Source organism: Pan paniscus, chromosome 19 (genome assembly GCF_029289425.2).
Source record: "Pan paniscus chromosome 19, NHGRI_mPanPan1-v2.0_pri, whole genome shotgun sequence".
NCBI lineage: Eukaryota > Metazoa > Chordata > Mammalia > Primates > Hominidae > Pan > Pan paniscus.
The window spans coordinates 78,176,635-78,202,185 of NC_073268.2; the positions used below are offsets into that span (position 1 = coordinate 78,176,635).

At 38.4% G+C, this 25,551-nt stretch overlaps 1 protein-coding gene across 1 annotated transcript in view; it reads right to left on the reverse strand.

Annotated features, from left to right (window-relative positions):
- Nucleotides 1-25,551, reverse strand: part of MED13 (mediator complex subunit 13) — a 121,109-nt gene that overhangs the window by 41,145 nt on the left and 54,413 nt on the right. Inside the window, exons 10-15 of the mRNA XM_003814474.4 lie at nucleotides 11,067-11,280; nucleotides 8,473-8,554; nucleotides 2,950-3,071; nucleotides 944-1,034; nucleotides 595-809; nucleotides 115-311 (exon numbers count right to left, since the gene is read on the reverse strand). Coding sequence (XP_003814522.4) covers nucleotides 115-311; nucleotides 595-809; nucleotides 944-1,034; nucleotides 2,950-3,071; nucleotides 8,473-8,554; nucleotides 11,067-11,280 — 921 coding nt within the window. The remainder of the gene's footprint in view (nucleotides 1-114; nucleotides 312-594; nucleotides 810-943; nucleotides 1,035-2,949; nucleotides 3,072-8,472; nucleotides 8,555-11,066; nucleotides 11,281-25,551) is intronic.

Here is a 25,551-nt window from a genome sequence, read left to right on the forward strand (position 1 = left end):
ATTTTTAGAATTTTCAAAAACCAATTTTATTTTTCCAGCATACCAGGTAAATCTATGAAAAAAAATTAAAGCTGTATAAGCAGTCACATACTATTGTAACAACATAAATCATACCCCTCTTTGATGAATGGCATTGAAGGCCCTGAAGAAAGCAATTCCAATTTTCCAACAGTCCAACTCTGACGGTAAATACACTCTTCTGGCAATTTGATAGGGGGCAGATATTGGCTTGGTAGAGTTTTTAGAGGTGCAAACATGGAACATCCCACTAGAATTTGACAATTTTCAGGCTTATAGACATAAGAAAAATCCTACAATATAAAGATGGTAGGTTTTCAGTATCTTATCTTCTAGGAGGAAAAAATAAATAAACAAACAGGCTCTGGACCTTTTTTCCCTTCTTTAAACAGAATAAAATCTAAATACAATTCTATTATTTTCTTAAATGCATTCTTAATAGTGACAACAATAATTCAGTCCTCAACTTAGCTACAAAACTGCAAACACTATAAAATAATTTTTGACCATAGCAACAAATTAATTCTATAAGAAAATATAGGAAGTGAATTATTTTTCTAGAAAAAACATACTTACTTTAATTTCAGAAGGTTTGGGGCTACAGAATCCCTCATCAACCTCAATTTTGAACTGTGCTCCTATACTAGAACTATTTCCTTCTAGAACAGTTCCTCCAGGTGTTGTATCCATACTACCATATTCTTTATTATTCATATTCATTGGGGAAAATCCCATAATATGTTGTTCCAATGATGGTGGTGTAGGATACATTTTATGAAGATCTGCAGTGCCTATATTTAATAAAAACATACATTTTAACATGACTAAAAATAGGCGAATCTGTGTTTAAAACAAAAGGAGTGGGGAGCTTTGTTGAGATTAAAAGTTTGCAAATTTATCTCGAGCACAGATGAGGGAAGCTTACTTATGCAAGATAACGGGTCCAGATTTCCTGTCTTTGATTCCTTGCAGCTGGCTTTATCATCTGATCCATTTGCTGATTTTTTAGATCCAGGCTATTTAAAAAAAGCACATATTTATCTAAAATTTTACATCCAATGTGATCTCAAAATAGTAATCATTCAGATATAACTTAACAGTAAAGCCCATTCATTAAAAGTAGTATTTTGAATCTGTGATACAGCCAAATACATACTAGTGTTGAAAGATATAAAATATTTCTTAATCACTGACTCCAGATTAATTTATTTGGTAAGCCTCCAAATTAAAAGGAAAAAGTTCCTCCAAAGAAAATGACCAATACTTTCAAAATACACAGAAGTAAGGTTAACCTTAACTTAAAACCCAGTAATAAGAGGCCGGACATGGTAGCTCACACCTGTAATCCCAGCACTTTGGGAGGCTGAGGCAGGCAGATCAATTTGAGGCCAGGAGTTTGAGACCAGCCTGGCCAACACGGTGAAACCTCATCTCTACTAAAAATACAAAAAATTAGCTGGGTGGGGCATGCCTGTAATTCCAGCTACTCGGGAGGCTGAGGCACAAGAATTGCTTGAGCCTGGGAGGCAGAGGTTGCAGTGAGCCAGGACTGCACCACTGCACTCCAGCATGGGCAATACAGTGAGACTCTTGTCTTAAAATAAATAAAAATAAGAAAACCTGCAATAAGAAGGGGTTGTAATTAACATTAAAAATGCTTCTTGGTAAAAGATACTTGCAGAGAAAGCATTTGTCTCCTTAAGTTGAACACATTAAAGTTTCCTATATAATCAATCACTCACCTATCTAAATTCTTATTTATACTTTCACCTTGTTTTAATAGTCTCCCTATTCCTGCAAAAATACTGTTAACAGGCAAAACTAAGTACAAACTTCAGAAGATCTAATGACAAAGCAATAGAGTTCCTAACTTTTAGTAGATTGAACAAACAAGTTTTACTATCTCCAAGCTCTTACCAGTGTTTTCAGAGCTAACATTTGTTCCATGTCTTCTGTTAGACAGTCTGTGATAAATATTAATATGTAGACCACGTTCTGACTACAACCTTTTATTTCAGAGGAACCACAGCTGATACAGGAATGGTAGTAGAGAGAAAGTATGAATGTGCCAAAGCATTCAAGGATATAGTTGACTAGTAAAGGGTGCCCTAAAATGTACTACATTATGGGATACACAGTAAAAGTTTATGTATCTGCAATATATATATATGTATATGTACACACACACATATACACACATATAGAGATATATATGTTGAGAGAGGACTAAATGCATATTACATAGGAAAGGAAAGATCAAATGTACCATAGAAGTTTCCAAGCTACCTTTATGCAGATGAAAAGGAATTCCCTTTTATGATAATGCAGCACCCAATTCATTAATTTGACAGAGACTTGACATTCTAGGGAATCTCATTTTAAGCTTTAATTTCTTTTATCTTCACCTTTCTCTGCAAATGGGTGTTAAAGATTAAATATTATTTTTTTCCTCTTTTATTGTTATATCATGTATCTGTCTTATAATAGCTGTGATGCAAAACAAATTCAAAAGAGCTGGTATTCCTTAATAAATTGACAAAGCAAATACCTTTAATGTCAATTATGTATGTGTTCTCTGAATGAGTAAATTCCAGAGTCATTTCTCAAACTACAGAATCAAATAGGAAAATAATTCTGCTTCCTAAAACTACAAAACAGAACATATGGCAGAGCTCAAATTAAGGTTAATCATGTGTCCCCCAAATGTAAAAACAAAAGGAGAAACAAAACCCTCAAAGTTTATAGATGACACTATGGCAAGACTACTCAAACATGAGATTTAAAAAAGAAATCAATGAATGAGGTTTTACTATATTTCCTACTGTTCAGGGCTAAAACATAGTATTAAACTCACAAATCACTTCTAAAAAATAAAAAAAAATAAAATCAAGGAAAACAAATTATAATCCTATTCATTAATGAGATACTCACTGTTAGTTCATCTTCATCAGAATTGAAGAGATTATCAAGGTCAGTATAAGAGACAGCCAGGTCTGAGTCATAAATCAAACTTGTTGATGGAGGACGGGCATGACTAGTAGGGCGTGGAGCATCTACAAAAGTCAATCAGAAAAATAAAATTAAAACTGCTACTACTATGCCTGTAATCCCAGCACTTTGGGAGGCCGAGGAGGGTGGATCACGAGGTCAGGAGTTCAGGACCAGCCTGGCCAAGATGGTGAAACCCCGTCTCTACTAAAACTACAAAAATCAGCTGAGTGTGGTGGCAGGCGCATGTAATCCCAGCTACTTGGGAGGATGAGGCAGAGAACTGCTTGAACCCAGGAGGCAGAGGTTGCAGTGAGCCGAGATAGCGCCATTGCACTCCAGCCTGGGAGACAGAGCGAGACTCCATCTTAAAAACAAAAACAAAAAACAAAAAAAAACCTGCTACTAATGACCACATAAGTACTATTCTTTTTAAATTAGACATATAACTTTAAGGTCATAAGGGGATTATGCAACAAGAAATTGTACTTTATTGTTTAAAATCGAGAAAGTGTTTTTATAGAAAAAAAAGTTATAAATAAATGATTATATCTTTCCCAGGAAGCTCACTATAAGGTCAGGTAATCCATAAAATAGCTAAGTACTCTACATGAATAATTAATGCATCAAATAAAAATATAAATACTATTAGAAAAACAGAATTAAATACACATACTTGTAATTTTTTTTTTCTTTTTTTTGAGACGGGGTCTCACTCTGTCACCACCAGGCTGAAATGCAGTGGTGCAATCACACCTCACTGCAGCCTTGACCTCTCGGGTTCAAGCAATCCTCCCACCCCAGTAGCTGGGACTACAGGCACGTGACCCTATGCCCAGTTAATTTTTTTTTTTTTCCTCGAGTTGGGGTTTCGCCATATTGCCCAGATTGGTCTTGAGCTTCTGGGCTCAAGCAATCTGCCCACCTCTGTTTCTGAAGTGCTGGGATTACAGGTGTGAGCCACCTCACCTGGCCTGTATTTTTCTATCTTTCTGAAATGTAAACGAAGAACAGAACAATGATCAAGAGCTGACTCTTGGGCCAGACAGACTTTAATCTGAATCCCAGCTCCACCACTAACAGTATGACCCTTGACAAATTACTTAATGTCTCTGTGCCTCAATACCAAGAATAAAATGTAATAGAATGTTGGTAATGTGCTTCACCCAGTACTAGGTGCTTAAGTACTAGATAAATATTACCGCTTAGTTACCGTACTACAATTTTATTTTCCTACCCTCTCGCCCTGTTTTAGGGTAACAAAAACATGATACCAATTACAATGAAAATTAAACTCCCAATATATTCCTGCACAAGAAAAACAATTTGATACATAACCTTCCAAATCATTCTCTGTTAACTGACTTGAGAGTCCTCGTTTTCAGAAAGATAAAAGTCACTTCCCCAGTGTCTCTGGTGTGTCAGTTCTAAAGATTCACTAGAGTTGTGCCTTTGAAATTTTAAGAGTAAGTAAAAATCATCTAAGATACTTACTAAAAACCAAGATTTTGAAGCTCCACCTTGGAGATACTCCAGAATGTAGCATATGTTTCACATTTTGAGAAAGCTGAACTACAGGCACAAGAAGGGGCTTACATGTTTCCTATATCCCAGGGAACATCCTAGGATAGGTAAGTAGGCCAAACAACCCAATTTGTTTCTGAGTTTTTTCTTTTTTTTTTTAATGTATGTATTGTGAAATGGCTAAATCAAGCTACTGAACATATTCATTACCTCATATACAGGTACTTTTTTTTATGTTGGGAACACTTAAAATCTACTCTGAATTTTCAAATATACAATCTATTATTAATTGTAGTAACCACAATTTACAATAGATCTCTTGAACTTATTCCTCCCAACTGAAATTTTGTGTCCTCTGGCCATCCCCATTCCCCTACCCCCAGTCTCTGGTAATCACCACTTTACTTTCTACTTCCATGAATCCAGCTTTTTTTTTTTTTTGAGACAGAGTCTCGCTCTGTCGCCCAGGCTGGAGTGCAGTGGCGTGATCTTGGCTCACTGCAACCTCTGTCTCCCGGATTCAAGCGATTCTCCTGCCTCAGTTCCCAAGTAGCTGGGACTACAGGTGTGTGCCACCACACCCGGCTAATTTTTTGTATTATTAGTAGAGACGGGGTTTCACTGTGTTAGCCAGGATGGTCTCAATCTCCTGACCTCATGATCCACCTGCCTTGGCCTCCCAAAGTGTTGGGATTACAGGCGTGAGCCACCACACCCAGCCATATATTTTAATTTTTAAAATATTTAACATTTTATTGATTGATTGACTGGAGATGGAGTTTCACTCTTGTCACCCAGGCTGGAGTGCAATGGAGCGATCCTGGCTCACTGCAACCTCCGACTCCTAGATTCAAGCAATTCTGCCTCAGCCTCCCAAATAGATGGGATTACAGGTGCACGCCACCACACCTGGCTAATTTTGTATTTTTAGTAGAAACGGGGTTTTGCCATGTTGACCAGGCTGGTCTCAAACTCCTGACCTCAGGTGATCTGCCCACCTTGGCCTCCCAAAGTGCTCGGATTACAGGCATGAGCCACTGCACCTGGCCTATTTATTGTTTTTACACAGATAGGGTCTCACTACGTTGGCCAAGGTGGTCTTGAACTCCTGGCCTCAAGCAATTCTCCTACTGTGGCCTCCCAAAATACTGAGATTATAGGCATGGGCCATGACACTTGGCCTTGCAGCAGACTTTCAAATCAGGTAGTGTGATGCCACCAACTTTGTTCTTTTTGCTCAAGACTGCTTTAGCCATTCAGGGCCTTTTGCGACCCTATACACATTTTAGGATTGTTTTTTCTATTACTGTGAAAAGTGTCATTGGAATTTTGATAGGGATTGCTCTGAATCTGTAGATCACTCCGGCAAAGAATCCAAACTGTTGAATTTTCAAGCTACCTAGACCATTTGTTCATTGTTCAGATAGATTTTTTTCTTATTTTTGGTTATCCACAGACTGACCCTCTATTTATTCCAAATATTAAAACTTTGTCATCGAAAACACACACCAGAAGATGACTTACTTTGCCCACATCAAAAGTTAAATGGATTTTGCTGTACATCATAGTGAATAATAACATATTGTATACTTGCAAATTGCTGAAAGTAGATTTTAAGTATTCTCACCCACACGCACAAAAAAGGTATGTAAGGTAATGCATATGTTAAACAGCTTGATCTACCCATTCCACTATATATACATACACACACATATACACACACACATATATATACACACTCACACATATATATGTAAAATAATTCCAAGTGTTTGCTCACTGAAGACTTGACAGTACTTTCAAGCTTATAGTTGTGGGGTTACAATAGGAGACTAACAATTCTCCTCATACCAGTCTCCATTGTTTAAATTATAACTGAAAAATGATTTAGAATAAGATAAACTGTAACTGTGTTGTGACACAGAATATGAGTATGTTAAAAAAATGTAAATATATATATATTTTTTGGTGTGTGTGTATATATGTATAGGGTCTCACTGTATATATATATACACACACACACTCGGCACACTGTGTGTGTATATATATATATATACACACTCCCCCCCAAAACATCATGTTGTATACCATAAATATATACAATTTTTACTTGTCAATTAAAAAAATTATTTTAAAAGTTAAATGGGTTTTGTAAATGAATTACTATACTATGTCTCTCTATTCCATTCACAAGGAGTTTAAGTCAGACATATTCAAAGTGGAGTCTTGACCACTGTGTCCCCAATACCCAAACAGTACCCACACATAACAGGTGCTAACTAAATATTTGTTGAATTAGTGGCCTCAGAACAGCTCTCTTAACTTGTGTGTGTGGGAAGAAAATGACAACAAAATTCCAGTAAAGTTTAATTTAGAAATTGTGGTTTTAGATCTGAAGGACCTTAGGCAATGACCTTATCTCCTCATTTTACAGGTGAAAACTTTAAAACATTTTACTCATATTTATTCTATGTCACAACACAATCATAGTTGAGCTTATTCTAAATCATTTTTCAATTTTTATTTATTTATTTATTTTTTGAGACAGAGTCTCGCTCTGTCACCCAGGCTGCGGTGCAGTGGCACAATCTCGGCTCACTGCAACCTCTGCCTCTTGGGTTCAAGCGATTCTCCTGCCTCAGCCTCCCAAGTAGCTGGGATTACAGGCACCTGGCACCACACATGCTTTATTTTTGTATTTTTAGTAGAGACAGGGTTTCACCTTGTTGGCCAGGCTGGTCTTCACCTCCTGACCTCAGGTGATCCACCTGCCTCGGCCTTACAGGTGTAAGCCATTGTGCCCAGCCCAACTTAGCTCACCACAACCTCTGCCTCCTGGGTTCATACGATTCTGCTGCCTCAGCCTCCCAAGTTGCTGGGACTACATGCATGCACCACCACGCCCAGCTAATTTTTGTTTGTTTGTTTGTTTGAGACAGAGTCTCGCTCTGTCGCCAGGCTGGAGTACAGTGACATGATCTCGGCACACTGCAACCTCTGCCTTCCAGATTCAAGCATTCTCCTGCCTCAGCCTCCCGAGTAGCTGGAACTATAGGCGCGTGCCTCCATGCCCAGCTAATTTTTCTATTTTTTTAGTAGAGACGGGGTTTCACCATGTTGGCCAGGATGGTCTCAATCTCTTGACCTCGTGATCCGCCCGCCACGGCCTCCCAAAGTGCTGAGATTACAGGTGTGAGCCACTGTGCCCGGCCTAATTTTTGTATTTTTTTAGTAGGGATGGTGTTTCACCATGTTGGACAGGCTGGTCTTGAACTCCTGACCTCAAGTGATCCACCCACCTTGGCCTCCCAAAGTGCTGGGATTACGGGCGTGAGCCACGGTGCCCAGATCCATTTTTCAATTATAATTTAAACAATGGAGACAGGTATGAAGAGAACTGATAGTCTTCTAATTGTAACCCCCATTGCTATAGGCTTGAAAGTAGTGTCTTCAGAGAGCAAACACTTGGAGTTATGATGATGAAACACTCTACTGTCAACCAACTGGACATCAGTATCTTTCTCCCATTTTTTTCAAGTGTGTTTTTCCTGGAGAGTATAACCATAGCCTTGGCATAGTATAACAATGGCCTTTTCTCAATCACTTTCCAGTCAATATGTGCCTTCATTCTTTTACTTCCTTTCACGTAATTCCCAGTAGAAGGGGGTGAGAAATCTATTACATAAAACTGAGTTTTTAATAGAAAACTATTTTTATATGTAAAAACAGGAAAGAGGCTGCAACAATTAAAAACACAAATTCTATCACCTGAACTTGCTTCTTCCAATAAAAGATAACCAATAAATCCATCATTTAAGAAAGATTCCTTTCTATGAAACAATGAATTATACAAAAAGGAATATTAGAAGTCCAACAATATCAGATCAGTCTGTAGTAATAATCCTGGAATGCAATGTTTTCATTAGGAAATAAAGGTTTTACCTTGCTTGATAGAGGGACTAAATAATGACATAGCATCTTCTTCATGTGATAACACTGTTACACTAGATGTCCCATCTTCTACCTGCAAACAAATATTTCATGTTAGGCTGAAATATATAATTTACCAACAATAAAATCTACCAATTATTGAGGAGCTGTGTGTCAGGCATCCAGCTAAGTGTTTAACATACATTATCACTGATTCTTACAGTTAACAAGTAAGTAGTATGCTTATTATTACTTTTTTTTTGAGATGGACTCTTGCTCTATCACCAGGCTGTAGCACAGTGGCACGATCTCGGCTCACTGCAACCTCTGCCTCCTAGGTTCAAGCGATTCTCCTGCCTCAGCTTCCCAAGTAGCTAGGACTACAGACACATGCCACCACGCCCAGCTAATTTTTGTATTTTTAGTAGAGATGTGGTTTCACCACATTGGCCAGGATGGTCTCAATCTCTTGACCTTGTGATCCGCCCACCTCAGCCTCCCAAAGTGCTGGGATTATAAGTATGAGCCACCACGCCTGGCCTGTGGTATGTTTATCTTATAGACAAAAGTAGAGACTCTAATGTGCCCCAGAAAATATGGCTGATAAACAGTGAGGGCTGAAATTTTATCCTAAATCTGTCAAATTCCAAAGTCCATGTTCTTTCTTTTTTCTTTTTTTTTTTGAGACAGAGTCTCACTCTGCCACCCACGCTAGAGTGCAGTGGCATGATCTTGGCTCACTGCAACCTCCCCCTCCTGGGTTCAAGAGATTCTCCCGCCTCAGCCTCCCAAGCAGCTGAGATTACAGGCATGCACCACCACACCTGGCTAATTTTTGTATTTTTAGCAGAGATGGGGTTTCGCCATGTTGGCCAGGCTGATCTTGCTCTCCTGATCTCAGGTGATCTGCCCGCCTCAGCCTCCCAAAGTGCTGGGATTACAGGCGTGAGACACAGCGCCCAGCCGGTTCACGTTCTTTCTATTATACCTGCAGCCTTCCCAGCTACCACTACTCTCATACTTCCAAAAAGACAAAATTTCAAGTACCTGGCATATAGTAGGGCTAAGTAAAACTTTGTGAAACTAATTTTGTATTAAACATATTATTGGGGGCCAGGCACGGTGGCTCACGCCTGTAATCCCAGCACTTTGGGAGGCCGAGGCGGGCGGATCACTTGAGGTCAGCAGTTCAAGACCAGCCTGACCAACATGGAGAAATCTCGTCCCTACTGAAAATACACAAAATTAGGCGAGCGTAGTGGCGCATGCCTGTAATCTCAGCTACTAGGGAGGCTGAGGCAGGAGAATCACTTGAATCAGGGAGGCGAAGGTTGCAGTGAGCTAAGATCATAACATTGCACTCCAGCCTGGGCAACAAGAGCGAAACTCCGTCTCAAAAAAAAAAAAAAAAAACTCACACGTATTATTGGATCCTTTTCATAACTTTACAGATTTCAATTTTTTTTTTTTTTTAAACGGAGTATTGCTCTGTCACCAGGCAGAAGTTCACTGGCATGATCTCAGCTCACTGCAACTTCTGCATCCTGGGTTCAAGCGATTCTCCTGTGTCAGCCTCCTGAGTAGCTGGGACTACAGGCACCCGCCATCGCACCCAGCTAATTTTTGTGATTTTAGTAGAGATGGGGTTTCACCATCTTGGCCAGGCTGCTCTCGAACTCCAGACCTAGTGATCCACCCACCTCAGCCTCCCAAAGTGCTGGGATTACAAGCGTGGGCCACTGTGTCTAGCCAATTTTCATATTTTGTATATAAGACATAATTCCTGTGTAGCAAAGTTATCTTAATCTTAACAAATTCTCATATATTTGATTTTTAAATTTTATTCTAATAACTATATATCTTGCACTTCATTTTTACTTCTAGGTGCACTGTAAGTTCCTGAATCACATATTCAAAAATAGCACATATTTTTTAAACTCAGTGATGTATATTTTATTGTATCTTTGAAAACTGGTAATTCACTTACAACATATTTTAAAATCACTGTCAAAATAGCCTACCTAAATGTCCTGATTTCAATTATGACAAGTTTAATATGCCCTTTATCCAACCCAGAAACTTTTAAACAACAAAATATTTTCATTATCAGAGGTCAGCTATAATTGGTACCATGTGCTTGATTTACCCATTCAAAAAAATACATTTTTCTTTTTTTCTTTTTGAGACGGAGTCTCGCTCTGTCACCCAAGCTGGAGTGCAGTGGCCTGATCTTGGCTCACTGCAACCTCTGCCTCCTGGGTTCAAGTGATTCTCCTGCCTCAGCCTCCCGAATAGCTGGGATTACAAGGCGCACACCACCACACCCAGCTACTTTTTGTATTTTTATTAGAGACAGGGTTTCACCATGTTGGCCAAGCTGGTCTCAAACTCCTGTCCTCAGGTGATCCGCCTGCCTTGGCCTCCCAAAGTGCTGGTATTACAGGCATGAGCCACCGCACCCGGGCAAAAATAAGTTTTTCTAAATAAATGATTACTCTTTCTATTCTAAGACAAAAGAAGTGAGATAACTGTGGTAGTAAGAGTGTTACTATATGCAGTGCTACAAAATCAACAGTGACCCTTTGGTGTACTGTGATTTCTCTTACCTTGTGTTTTTTTCCAGCTTCTCTCTCACTATTTTGTCTATCTTTTTTATCAGGAAAAAGGAATTCCTCATCTCCTTCAACAAATGCATATGGATCAATTTTAGGTTCTTGTTCTGCATCAGATGCTATTGCTGAAAGACACTGGTTTTTAATTTGATATTGCTGCACTAATTCATCAGAAACTTTTAAAGGTTTCTTACATTGCACCATTAACCTGCATAAAAAAATTAAAAAAAATTAATTATCCACATAAGCATTAAAAATTTCCAAAATGACGTTAAGTATCATAATGTTTTTAGAATTACTTAAAGATTATCTAACCTGCAATCCCTTATTTCACAAATGAGGAGGCATGAAAATATTAAATAATTTATTGAAGTCTAAAATTTAGCCATAGAGAAATGGGGCCAAAATCCAAGTTTCCTAACTATATGATCTTTCTACCAAAATATGTTGTCTTTAGGTAATTCACGGTTTAGGTAACTCACGGTTCTCAAGTCCTCAAGCACACTATTTTGTACAAATCCATTCCCTGAAAGGGGCTCTTAAATCTAAACTGCTCCAGTACAGTGACTCAAAGTGGGAGCTTTATAAAAGTGAGTAAAATACTTTTAAACAATTTATACATTTATACAAGGAAAGTGATTATGTATTTTTTTTTTACTGCCATGAGTAGATATACTTTAAGTTTTAAATTTTTGAAGGCCTGATTTGTGTTTCATGAAAATAGCATTATTACTATTAATTCTGGCAAGATGTTTCACAATGGAAAGTGCAGTTTCAGTGCAAGTATCTGAGTTTTCTAATCACATTGGCACATCAGTTTTTAAGTTATTAGTCTTCTGGTTCAACACAGCGACTAAGAAATTGTTTCTCTTTATTCTCCTAAAATAACCAATAAAATGACAGGAGATGACAGAATAAAAGAGAAGACAACAAGGAAGTTGGAAAGATGAGCTAGTGGAAACTGACAGACCACAGAAAGCTGAAATCTAAGGATAAAAGAGGGATGCCACAACAAGAAGCAAGCTGATCTATACCAAAGAACCCTGGAAAGCATCAGGAGTTTTTTCTCTCTGAAGACCCGACTGCTCGGTGAGTGTGGACACAGAATCATTAGCTTCTGGTTTGCATAAGACATGTTTAGACTCTCAAATTCCTATTCTCTCGGGTTTACAAAGCTAAGGTTCTCAGGTTGTCATAACAGTAGCTAGCAGCCAAGCTTGTAGTCAGATCATGGCCAGAATCTTGCAATGACTATTTCACTGTGAGAAAAAAACCAAAGTCCTTATACCATCCTATGAAAACTTCCCATCATCTTGTTCTTCTCCTCTTCAACTTCATCTTTTACTATTCTAGTCCTCTCTTATACTGCTTCCAAGGTCTTCCTTTATGTTCCTCAATGGGTTCCAGACCCATTCCTGGCTATTTCTTTTATGGGGAACATTCTCCTTCCAAATATCTGCATGGCCGACTCGCTCACTTCCTTCAAGTCTTTGCTTAAATGTCACCTCTCTATGAGCCCATAACTACTTTATTTTAAATAGCAATATGCCCATGCCCACTTGCCTCAATAATAATCCCCCTTACCCTGCTCTATTTTCCTGCATAGCATTTATCTTTTAACACATTACATAATTTATTATATTCATAGTTGACTCTCACTCACACTAGAACATAAAAGCTCCACAAGGACAGGGGTCTAACCTTTGTTCACTAATTTAGCACAGATGCCTAGAGTACCTGGTACATAATAGGTGTCAATACTTGCTAGTGAATAAATGAAATCTAAAAATCACAGACTGAGATGTTTTTGCATTAGTACTACTAAAATACACTATCTTGTACTTTGAAATAAACAATTTTTACACACTGGAAGGTACCAATGCCACTGCTTATCTACTCTGAGTACTAAGACAAAAATTGTAAGATATGTAAGGTCTGGTAGCAATGAAGGTATTTGCAGATCGTACATTCTTTGACTGACACGGAAATCTTATCTCATTCATCTATTCACTAATGCCTAACACTAGTAGCACTTGATCTCTTACAAACTCAGGGCAAAGCAGGCCATCAAAACAAAAACTGATTTCTAAACATGCTATCAAATGCTCAAATACATATCATTATTATTCCAAATACGCCCCAGATTTATTGCAAAAACTAAAATCCCAAGCATACAAAAACTTTCTGCTGTGGGAATATAATGCTAGCACACTGTCATTGGGGATATGTTTTATAATTAATCACCAGAATAGTTCTGTTCTATAAACAGCTGAGTATCAAGTGTAGTTTTTTACCTCACCACATTAGACTCTAAATAACGGTTAGCTGAATTGTCTACCAAATATTCACTAACGCAAATCTTTTTAAAATAGTAATTCTAACTACTTTGATATGCACTTTTCTTATTTAATACTTAAAATAATATTTTAAGATAAGAAGCAAAGGGTATTATCCCTGACTTTGATGTGGAAATTATGTAAAATCAAGGGCTTTGCTGAGGTCACATAGTGGCAAAGTCAGAAATGAAAAGATTTTAAGTATTTATATTCAAATAACTATCCTTAGGGAAGAAAGTATAAGAAATCTCCCTTCCCCCAGCCTGAAAGACACTACTACTCTCTGTAGAGACAAATAAAACTCGGTGTTTCATATTACGTTGTCCTCTGGCAGAAGTATAAAAACCTTCACACTGTTTACATAAGTAGTTGCTAGACTACTGTGCAGTAACATTATTTAAAAAAACCAACTCTACTGCACAGGGCTCTATTAAAATAAAAAATGAGTAAACCAAATGCATTACCTAAATATGACTTTTTGTTATTTTATTGAATCATTCTCACAGACATTAGCATGTGCAAAGAATTTAAATGTAGTCAATTTCAAGAGTATCAAGACACAATAAATTTTAAAATATAAATTCATTTACATTACACATTTTATATTTAAAGCTGATAATAGAATTAAAAATTGTTACTTTTAAGAGATGCCAGATAAAAAACTCTAATTACCATACTGTCAACATCAATTATATAGTACACATACACTTTTAGAATACGAATAACCCTCTCCTTTCCTCAAACGAACTTTCACATACAGCCAAATAATTAACTACAGACACAGTTTCAATTAGACATAAAGCTAAATACAGACAAACTGCAAAAAGATCAGGTACAGCCATGAACAGGAAGTGCTGCAAGGCCCAAAGCATTATATTATTCATTAATTGCAACTCTTTCCTTTTACTATGACAATAACATACTATCCTGAAATGTACTCATATAGAATTTAACATAGCTTATGGTAGCATATGCTGTTATGCCTTTATTCAATAAAAATTCTTCCAGATGAGGTATGACAGTTTTTAAGGATTGACAATTATAGAAGCAGATAAGCTACAGACGGAAAGTTAAGAAACAAATGAATGCAATAATGTCAAAATCTTCCCACCGCCTTTTTTTTTTTTTTTGAGACAAGGTCTTGCTGTCACCCAGGCTGGAGTGCAGTGGTGCGGTCTCAGCTCACTACAACCTCCACCTCCAGAGTTCAAAGTATCCTCCCTCTTCGGCCTCCTGAGTAGCTGGGACTACAGGTGTGTACCACCACACTTGGCTAGTTTTTTATTTTTTGTAGAGACAGGATCTCACTATATTGCCCAGGCTGGTCTTGAACTCCTGGGCTCAAGTGATCCTCCCATGTTTGCCTCCCAAAGTGCTGGGATTACAGGTGTGAGCTACTGAGCCCAGCCTAAAATCTCCCACTTTTTAAACGGTACTTTTTTTTTTTTTTACCGCCTCCTATATTCAGAATCAATCCCTAAACTGAGCCAAGGTCACTGTCAAAGGAAAGCTTTATTTGCATTAAAATAAAACAGCAAATATAGAAGACTTACTTAAAAGATTTAGAGTACAGAAAAATCAAAACAAGTTTATTTCATCACAGACTTCTTTCTGTGAATCAAAGGCATTCAGAACTATGTTTTAGAGATCAAATAATGCATTCTATAACTATATACATACAAATCTGGTATACCACTAACACAACATAGGAGTTAATTCTATTGATGAACATCATGGCTAAGATATCCTGATATACTTTGGCTACAGAATAAAACATGTAAAGAACTATGCTCAAATACAGTTCTTTCTTTGCTCAGGGTTTAGATAGGTTTCTCTCTGAATCAGAATCACAGACTAAACAATCACAAATTCTTCTAAAACTAAGTGCTAAACCCATGAAAAAAGATATAATGTTTCTTGCCAGAAATTTTGCTATCTTTAAAATTTATATGGTTCTTAGCCTCTATTCTGAAATACATGCTATCATTAACTAATAGATAAACTAAAAAGAATTAGAAACAAAAAAAGATATTTGCCACGTGTATCTTATATATGGGTTATACGTTCCACTCCAACCTCTCCTTCCCCACAAGTAAATTCTAACAAATTAGAGAAATTTTACTTTTACAAACATAGTCAATGAAAAGTTAAACATAAAATTGCTACACATGAAAGTCTAAGGTCTAAGTATAAAGTCTAAGTCTAAGGTATAAAAAAGGTACTCAGAAATGATAAATTCTATAATGCTATACTAGTTAGGTAGCCATCACCACCTGAAACTGCTAATCAGAAAAATCAAGAGGGCTGGGTGCAGTGGCTCACATCTGTAATCCCAGCGCTTTGGGAGGCCAAGGTAGTAGCATCACCGGAGACCAGGAGTTCAAGACCAGCCTGGACAACACAGCGAGATCCTGTCTCTAAAACAAAAATGTTTTTAATTAGCCAAGCGGTATTGTCACATGTCTGTAGTCTCAGCTTCTTGGGAGGCTAAGGAGGATGGATGGCTTGAGCCCAGGAGTTCAAGGCTGCAGTGAGCCATGATCATGCCACTGCACCATAGCCTGGGTAACAGAGCAAGATCCTCTCTCATAAAAAGAAAAAATAATAATCAAGAGTATTAATTTCTTTCACTAACCCACTACTATGGAAGGACAGTGCCACCTTTCAATAGCAATCAATGGAAACATTTATTTACACCAAACAGAAAATGGAGTTTCACTTAACATAAATAAAACAAAGCTTTGAATTTCTCCTACCGTAATTTTCTATGAAGTCACATACCTGTAAAAGTTCCACTATTATAAATCCACTAGTTCTCTGTTTCTACTGATGCATTCTTGTCCTTTTGCATTGTATATCTACTCTAACTGGGTTATCAACAGTCCCCTCTATTAAGTTTCAGACATGATCCCAACCGCCTGATGGAATCTCTCAGCAGGCACCTCAAACTGCATTCACATGTTTACGATGTACTCACATTACATGTACATAGCTAAAGTCATGTAGTACGAAAAGATGAAAAGCCTAAGTATCAATCTCTCTCCTTCAAGATAACAAGTACTATTTCTATCATCTAATTAAGGTGGAAAAAAACCTAGGTATATGCCAGCATATATCTATGCACATATGTACTTTGTTCCTCATCTACATACAGAGCTTCTCATATCAGCCTATACAGATTTCCTTTGCTTATTTAAGTGGATATGCCATTATTATTTAGCCACACCTTCATTATTTAGCAAGACCTTACTTTCATAAGGTATATCAATAGTTTTGGTTTTTGTTGTTTTATTTTTTGGAGACGGAGTCTTGCTCTGTTGCTCAGGATGGAGTGCAGTGGCGTGGTCTTGGCTCACTGCAACCTCTGGCTCCCAGGTTTAAGCGATTCTCCTACCTCAGCCTCCTGAATAGCTGGGATTACAGGTGCCTGCCACCACGCCCAGCTAATTTTTTGTATTTTTAGTAGAGACAGGGTTTCACCATGTTGGCCAAGCTGGTCTCAAACTCCTGACCTCGTGATCCACCCACCTCGGCCTCCCAAAGTGCTGGGATTACAGGCGTGAGTCACTGCGCCCAGCCTAGGTATTTCAATAGTTATTCCAAGGTACTTCTACTTAGAAATGCTACTTTAAAAAAATCAGAAAAATTAAGTTTGGTAAGATTTAGCCTAAAGTGGGTAAAAACAATGGTACAGACACCTTCAAACCTATTCTTTCTCATCTTTCCACCTCATGAACTAAATACACTTGGCCTTAAACTCTCCTGTTATTCTCCTACTTTACTGTTTAACTGGCTGCAAAGTTCTTCAAAATATATTCCACAGCATCTATAACATTCATACATCCCTGCTACTTCTAATTTCCCAGTGTCGGCCTCACATCACTTTCTATATGAGTTGTTCAAACATGTCCAAACTGATCTCCTTTCACACAGACGTATCTTTTCATTTCAAGCAACCTTTCAATAACATTACTTGGTGAGTTTTTCCAAAATCCTTATTTTCTAAAACTTGTCATTTTATCTCACTCAATACTTGCAATAGTCCCTCCATCATCTCAAGGATAATATACAAACTTATGAATACTACTCTGCTATTCCCATTCTATAGTCCTACACTTTTCAGGTCTCATTTCTCATCATGACACACCAAACTACTAAGGAACACCCCTATAATCTAACCATACCAAACTACATAAAGCTTCTGGATCTTCATAAATGGAATTAAATTATTCCCCACTCTGTGTCTGTACTATATTTTATTTATACCTCTATCAGATAATATGCTATTTTCCATTAGACTACAATTTCATTTATGGTCAAGAGTAAATTTATTTTATACACTAACAGTGCCCCACAGCATCCTGCATAAGAGAAACTTCAGTTTTATTGAAACTGATTTTAAAAATACCTTTTAAGAATATGAATTTAAAAAGAAAAATAATACTCCTAAGAAGAGATACAAAATGCAGAGGACTTGCAACAGCCCTGTAATTAACTTTATTAAAATTAACTGCTAAACATTTAAATGCACTTTCAAAACTCAAAGAATGGAAAAACAATAATAGATATTTACAATGACTAGGTGACAGAAATTCACCAATTTACTAATATAAACAAACCAGGCTTCTGAATGAATTACTCTACGACTAAAGAGGTGTTTGATCATATTACATCTTTAAAATTATAAGTGCTTCCAGAAAGAATTTAAGAGGGTTGTTTAAATGCCATCAAAAGAGGCCTGGGCACGGTGGCTCACTCCTGTAATCCTAGCACTTTGGGAGGCTGAGGTGGGCGGATCACCTGAGGTAGGGAGTTCGAGACCAGCCTGGCCAACATGGCGAAACCCGTCTCTACTGAAAATACAAAAATTAGCCAGGTGTGGTGGTACACGCCTGTAATCCCAGCTACTCGGGAGGCCAAGGCAGGAGAATCACTTGAACCTGGGAGGCGGAGGTTGCAGTGAGCCGAGATTGCGCCACTGCACTCCAGCCTGGGCAACAAAAGCAAAACTCCATCTCAAAAAAAAAAAAAAAAAAAAAAAAAAGCCATCAAAAGAGAATAACAGTAATTCATGGAATTTATTTTAATGACAGGGAACATCATCTAACTTTGTCAATTGGCTGTACCACTTTCTACAAGGAGACAACTATTATTTTGATCCTTGTCACATCATATCTGAAGCAATATTAACAGCAGGTAATAAATTATCCAATTATTCCAACAAAATCCTTTTCACTATAAGAAAAAAAAGCATTTTTGTTTCAGCATAATAAAAGACCATGTCAAGTATCTCACTCTAGTTTGGAGTGACTGAAATAGTATGGGGAATCTCCCCAATGAAGTCAATCAGTAAACATGCTGATCTTTCTAATAACTATTACTTTAGAATTCAATTTTCTGTTACAAGTTATTCATTATATTAAAGTACCTTAACACTTCTAACACTTCGAGCTGGATAATTTTTTGTTATGGGAGATTATCCTGTGCACTGTAAGATATTTAGCAGCATCTCTAATTTCTACCTACTAGGTGCCAGTAGCACACCCCAAGTTGATAACCAAAAATGTCTCTACACATTGGCAAATGTTACCTGGGGATGGGGCTGGAGGGATATAAAACTGCTCCAGTTGGGAAATACTACACAGAACAATAATTCCAGGAAAAGGATAGAATCATCCAGATGATTATTTTTAAAAGCAAACTTTTAACCTACCAACTATAGAACAATTATTTTCCATAAATGCTTCTTAGTTAACATAGCAGCTAAGCCTTTGATGGTTCACCTTCTGGATATTTACCTTATCAACTAATCTATTATCATACTACAAAAACAAGGCTTATATCTAAAAGCAAATTGTGGCCAGGTGCAGTGCCTCACACCTGTAATCCCAGCACTTTGTGAGGCTGAGGCAGGTGGATCATCTGAGGTCAGGAGTTCGAGACCAGCCTGACCAACATGGTGACACCTCATCTCTACTAAATACAAAAAATTAGTCGGGCGTGATGGTGCATGCCTGTAATCCCAGCTACTTGGGAGGGTGAGGCAGGAGAATTGCTTGAAGCCAGGAGGCAGAGGTTGCAGTGAGCCAAGATTGTGCCATTGCACTCCAGCCTGAGCAACAACAGCAAAACTCAAAAAAAAAAAAAAAAGCAGAAAGTGAACTGTGACATGATACACATTTCAGTAACTAGTATAACCAAAACAATATTCACATAAGACATATGATTAAAATTAAAACTCTTTTATTCAATCTTTTTTTCCCTTGTCTATAAGGCAGAAAAAAAGGGTGACAAGGAATAGGCAAAGCATGTTATTTCCTTAACTTACATAATTACAATCCAGTACCACTCTACCCTGGCACGCTACTTTTCTACACTATGCTTCCTCCTCCTCATTCTTATTCAGTGAGAAAAATGTCAAATAATTTTAGAACAGATTTTAAGGTTAAACTGTATTAACTTCTAAGAGACCTTCATTTTACTTACAGAGAGTCACATACACAAGCAACCAATACATTTATTTAAAGTTATGGCTAGAATTAACAGCTCTTATGAATACAATGTGCCCACAAAAACTCACTATTGAAGTTTTTAAAACCAAAAAACTTCATACCACCACATTTTTACACACATTAAATAAGAAAATATAACCTGGAAAGAAAACAAGTTTTAAAATAGTATTTTAGGGCCATTTCATTCACCCAAACATTTGCTGAATTTCTATTGTGTATCTAGAATTGTTCTAAGGGGGTGTGTGTGTTTATGCTAGAAGAATACAGCAGTAAACAAGACAAGAGTCCTTGCCCTCATAGAGCTTACATTCTAATAGGGAAAAGACCATTAGCAAATACATAATATAATTTCAGATATATGCTAAGAAGAAATTAAAAGCAGCTTACAGCACAGGCAGTGATTTGGGAGAGAAAGACCATACTTTAGATAAAATGGTCAGGAAAATCTTCCCCGAGAAGATAACTTTTGAGCAGCACTGAATGATAAGAAGGGATAAGCAGTTCACCCTCTTTATAATCCAATTCTAAAAGGCCATGAGGAATGAGCTTGGCTTTTTGAATAATTTATCAAGGATGCTGGTGTAGCTAAATCAGGAGACAAGTAGGATACCAGTAGGTAACATGGGTGAAGAACTAGGGAGGCAAGAGACTGCATACAATCTTACGGATCAGGAGAAAGGGTCTGGATTTTACTCCTGGGAGAGATTTAAGCAAATAAGTAAGACAATATTTTACTTGCAATGATTACCCTCACTGCTGTGTAGAGAATACATGTAGAATAGAAACAAGGAGACTAGTAATCTCAGGCAAGAGCTGAGGCTGGCTTAGACTTATACTACATTTAGCAAGAGTAAGATTAAGATCTTTTAAGGCTTGTTTCTAAGACATCATTTACTTTTTTTTTTTTTCTTTTTTGAGACGGAGTCTCGCTCTGTCGCCCAGGCTGGAGTGCAGTGGAGCGATCTCTGCTCACTGTTAACTTCCGCCTCCTTGTTCAAACGATTCTCCTTAGCCTCCAAGTATCTGGGATTACAGGCGCACGCCACCACACCCAACTAATTTTTGTATTTTTAGTAGAGACAGGGTTTCACCATGTTGGCCAGGCTGGTCTGGAACTCCTGACTTCAGGTGATCCACCTGCGTGGCCTCCCAAAGTGCTGGGATTACAGGCGTGACCCACCACGCCCAGCCCTAACATATCATTTACTTTCAAGAGACCTGCTGACTATTAAATAAGCTCACTGTCTTCCACAATCCCTAAGAGTATACTGATATCTCTTAATTAACAATCCAGATTAATTTTAATTAAAAATAAAATCATAGATGGGCAGAGTGGCTCGTGTCTGTAATCCCAGCACTTGGGGAGGCTGACACAGACTGATCACTTGAGATCAGGAGTTCAAGACCAGCCTCGCCAACATGGTGAAACCTGATCTCTACTAAAAATACAAAAATTATCTGATTGTGGTGGTGCACGCCTGTAATCCCAGCTATTCTGGAGATTGAGGCACAAGAATCGCGTGAACCTGGGAGGTGGAAGTTGCAGCGAGCCGAGACTGCGCCAATGCGCTCCAGCCTAAATGACACAGTAAGACTCTGTCTCAAAATAAATAAAATAAAATAAAACAAAATAAAATCATACTAAAATACTTTTAGATTCAAAGGGCCAGATGAAGCACAGGACTTATCTGCTAAAATGACGATAAAAGCATTTTAATTTACTATTATTTTTTAAGAGACAGGGTCTCACTGCTGCCCAGGCTGGAGTACAGTGGCTATTCACAGGTGCAATCCCACCACTATCAGCATAGGAGTTTTGACCTGCCCCATTTCCATCCTAGGCTGGTTCACCAGTTGTCAGGCAACCTGGAGGTCACCATACTGATGCTGAACTTGATGCAGACACTTAATCGGCATAGTGCACAGCAGCCCGGAACTCCTGGGATCAAGCAATCCTCCTGACACAACCAGAGCACTCGGCTAGGTATTTCAACAGAGAATAAATCTCTAACAGTAGGAAAAATGAGAGAGAGGCTATAAATGGACCAGATGTTTCACTAAGTCTCAGGGAAGCTCAAAATAAGATAAAATACAGCAGAAAAAGTTCACAGCCTACAATATGCAAAAGAAGGGATTATAGCCCAACTACATAAACAACAGGAGAGTCTAACTGCCTGGAAAAGTGAGAAAAAATCCGGACTTAAATCTCCAGACAGAAATGAGAAAAAGGGGTTACTTTGGTCACACTGCCTATGGGGGTAGCCCTGCTCTGCAAGGAGCAGTGAAAAAAAAAAAAAAAAAAAAAAAAAGAGGAGGGAAAAAGAAAAAGGAGAAGGGGAGACAGGAAGGAAAAGAAAAACAAAAGTGAGAAAAAGAGCTGAAAATGGGGCAACAAGAAAGGTTCCTTTTTAAGGAAAATGAATAAACTACCTGTCAAAATAAGTATAACATCCTTTTCATTCTGGAATTTTAGGAATGGTTGCCTTCCCTTCCAAAAATTCCCCATCCAGTTATAATAAAGCGAATTATCTGACACCTATACACATTACATACTAAAGTATTTATTGAATGAGCAAGGACCACCAGTCAACAAGCTCTACCTATATACAACATTTCCAATCAGTCTATCTATTCTCTCACATTAAAATACGTCTAGACAGGCCAGGTGTGGTGGCTCATGCCTGTCTGTAATCCCAGCACTTTGGGAGGCCGAGGCCAGTGGATCACTTGAGGTAAGGAGTTCGAGACCAGCCTGGCCAACATGGTGAAACCCCGTCTCTATTAAAAATACAAAAATTAGCCGGGCATGGTGGCACGCACTTGTAGTCCCAGCTACTTGGGAGGCTGAGGCAGGAGAAACGCTTGAACCCGGGAGGTGGAGGTTGCAGTGAGCTCAGATCACACCATTGCACTCCAGCTCAGGAGACAGAATGAGACTCCATCTCAAAAAAATAAAATTAAAATAATAGTAACAATCAAGTCGGGCGTGGTGGCTCATGCCTGTAATCCCAGCACTTTGGGAGGTCAAGGCAGGCAGATCACGAGGTCAGGAGATCAAGACCATCCTGGCTAACAAGGTGAAACCCCGTCTCTGCTAAAAATACAAAAAATCAGCCAGGCGTGGTGGCACGTGCCTATAGTCCCAGTTCCTCTGGAGGCTGAGGCAGAAGGGCTGCTTGGACCTGGGAGGCGGAGGTTGCAGTGAGCCGAGATAGCGCCACTGCACTCCAGCATGGACAAGAGTGCAAGACTCCATCTCAAAAACAAAAAAACAAAAAACAACCAGAAATACGACAAGAAGAATCCGAGTAAAGAACAAGACCAAAATAAAGTAATTCTAGAGAAAAATAAAATCACAGAACATCAAACAACGGAATGTTATATTAAAAAAAAATCAGTTGAGAATGTTTTTAAAACATGAGAAAGAAAAATTCAGAATTCAAGAAAGTTGAGAATCCCCTGAGAAAACAGAGCACCATCTGAATCATGGAAGTTTTAAAAAGAATTTTTTAGGAGATGGTATTATCTAAGAAATAGAGAATTTCCAAATGGCAGAACAAAGGCCTTCAAACTGAGTTAGACCTTGGCCGGGCGTGGTGGTTCACGCCTGTAATCCCAGCACTTTAGGAGGCCGAGGCGGGCGGATCACGAGGTCGGGAGATCCAGACCATCCTGGCTAACACGGTGAAACCCGGTATCTACTAAAAATACAAAAAATTAGCCGGGCGTGGTGGCAGGCGCCTGTAGTCCCAGCTACTTGGGAGGCTGAGGCAGGAAAATGGCGTGAACCCGGGAGGCGGAACTTGCAGTGAGCCAAGATCGCGCCACTTCACTCCAGCCTGGGCAAGAGAACGAGACTACGTCTCAAAAAATAAAAAACATAAAAAATTAGCAGTGTGTGCTGGTGCGCACCTATAGTCCCAGCTACTCGGGAGGCTGAGACAGGAAAATGGCCTGAACCCGGAAGGCAGAGCTTGCAGTGAGCCGAGATCACGCCACTGCACTCCAGCCTGGACCAAAGAGCAAGACTGTCTCAAAAAAAAAAAAAAAAAAAAAAAAGCCGGGCGCAGTGGCTCACGCCTGTAATCCCAGCGCTTTGGGAGGCCGGGGTGGGCGGATCATGAGGTCAGGAGATCGAGACCATCCTGGCTAACACGGTGAAACCCCCGTCTCTACTAAAAAATATAAAAAATTAGCCAGGAGTGGTGGTGGGCGCCTGTAGTCCCAGCTACTCAGGAGGCTGAGGCAGGAGAATGGTGTGAACCAGGAGGCGGAGCTTGCAGTGAGCCGGGATCGCGCAACTGTACTCCAGCCTGGGCCACAGAGCGAGGCTCTGTCTCAAAAAAAAAAAAAAAAAATTGAGTTAGCCTTTCAAGTGCCCAGCACAAGGACTGGAAAAAAGATCATTATACCTGCTACACAGATTCTTGTGACATTTCTAAAGCTAAGAGAAGACCTTAAAAGCCTCACAGAAGAGATCACGTTTTTTTAAATGAGCAAGAATGAAACTCATTATAACACATTTCTTCTGAAGATACCAGAAGACAGTAAAGCAATGCCTATGAGTTCAAGGGGGAAATTATTTTCAATTATGAAACCAACATGTAGCCAAATTATCAATCCAAGCATGAGGGCAAAAAAATCAGGTCATTTTCAGAAATACAAAGGATGCCAAATTTATCTCCCGCTCTTCCCCCCCGCCCCCTCCCCCGGAGGGACCTAAAGATATTCACCAAGAAAATAAAGGCAAAACCAAAAAGAAGCCACTAGTTATAAAAAATTGTGGTATTGAGTCTAATCAAAATGAAATCCTAGAGAGCCGAAAACAAGTCTAGAAAGCAACTAGTTCACATTATAACAGAAATAAGAAAGTATTAAACTCCATATAATAGTTACATTATCTGGAGCAATCTGATGTTGAGAAAAAAAGCTACATTAAAAAATAAACATAAATCGATAATGAAAATGTGACATTTTAAGCAAAGAAAGTCTAAGACATTATTTAACCTATTAGCATTTAAGCAATAAGAAAGTAATTCACTAAAAAAAAGGTAATTCACTGACAATGATCTGATAAAGAAGGAATCGTAATCTCTGTACATTCTTTGGCCTTGTACTAATAAATAGGTAGACAGTTCTATTGAGCATAATGGTATTTTATTGGTTGATTTTCACCTTTTAGAAAAATTTATATGTAAAAGGCTTATTAGACAGACTATAAATGTATTAATAACAACATAGAAAGTCAAGGGATACCTAGAAAAAAGCCTTCTTCTGCCCAAAGTATAACATTAATACAGTGGACAAAGAAGGCAAACCACCAATGGAGGAAGAAACCTATAGCACATAAAACTAATGCAGGATTAATACCCAGAGCATGCAAATAATACATCAGAAAAAAAAGAAAAATGGACTAAAAAATACGATGACTAGGCAAGTCAGAGAACAAGAAACCTAAGTACCCCCAAAACATTTTAAATGATGCTCAATCTCACTAGAAATCTGGAAGACACATATTTAGACAATGAGATGACATTTTGCGTGCTGTAAATTAGTGAAATTAAATCTCGTAAGACCAACTATAGAGGAAAATATAGTGCAACAGCCATTCTCATACACTGCTGGTTCACG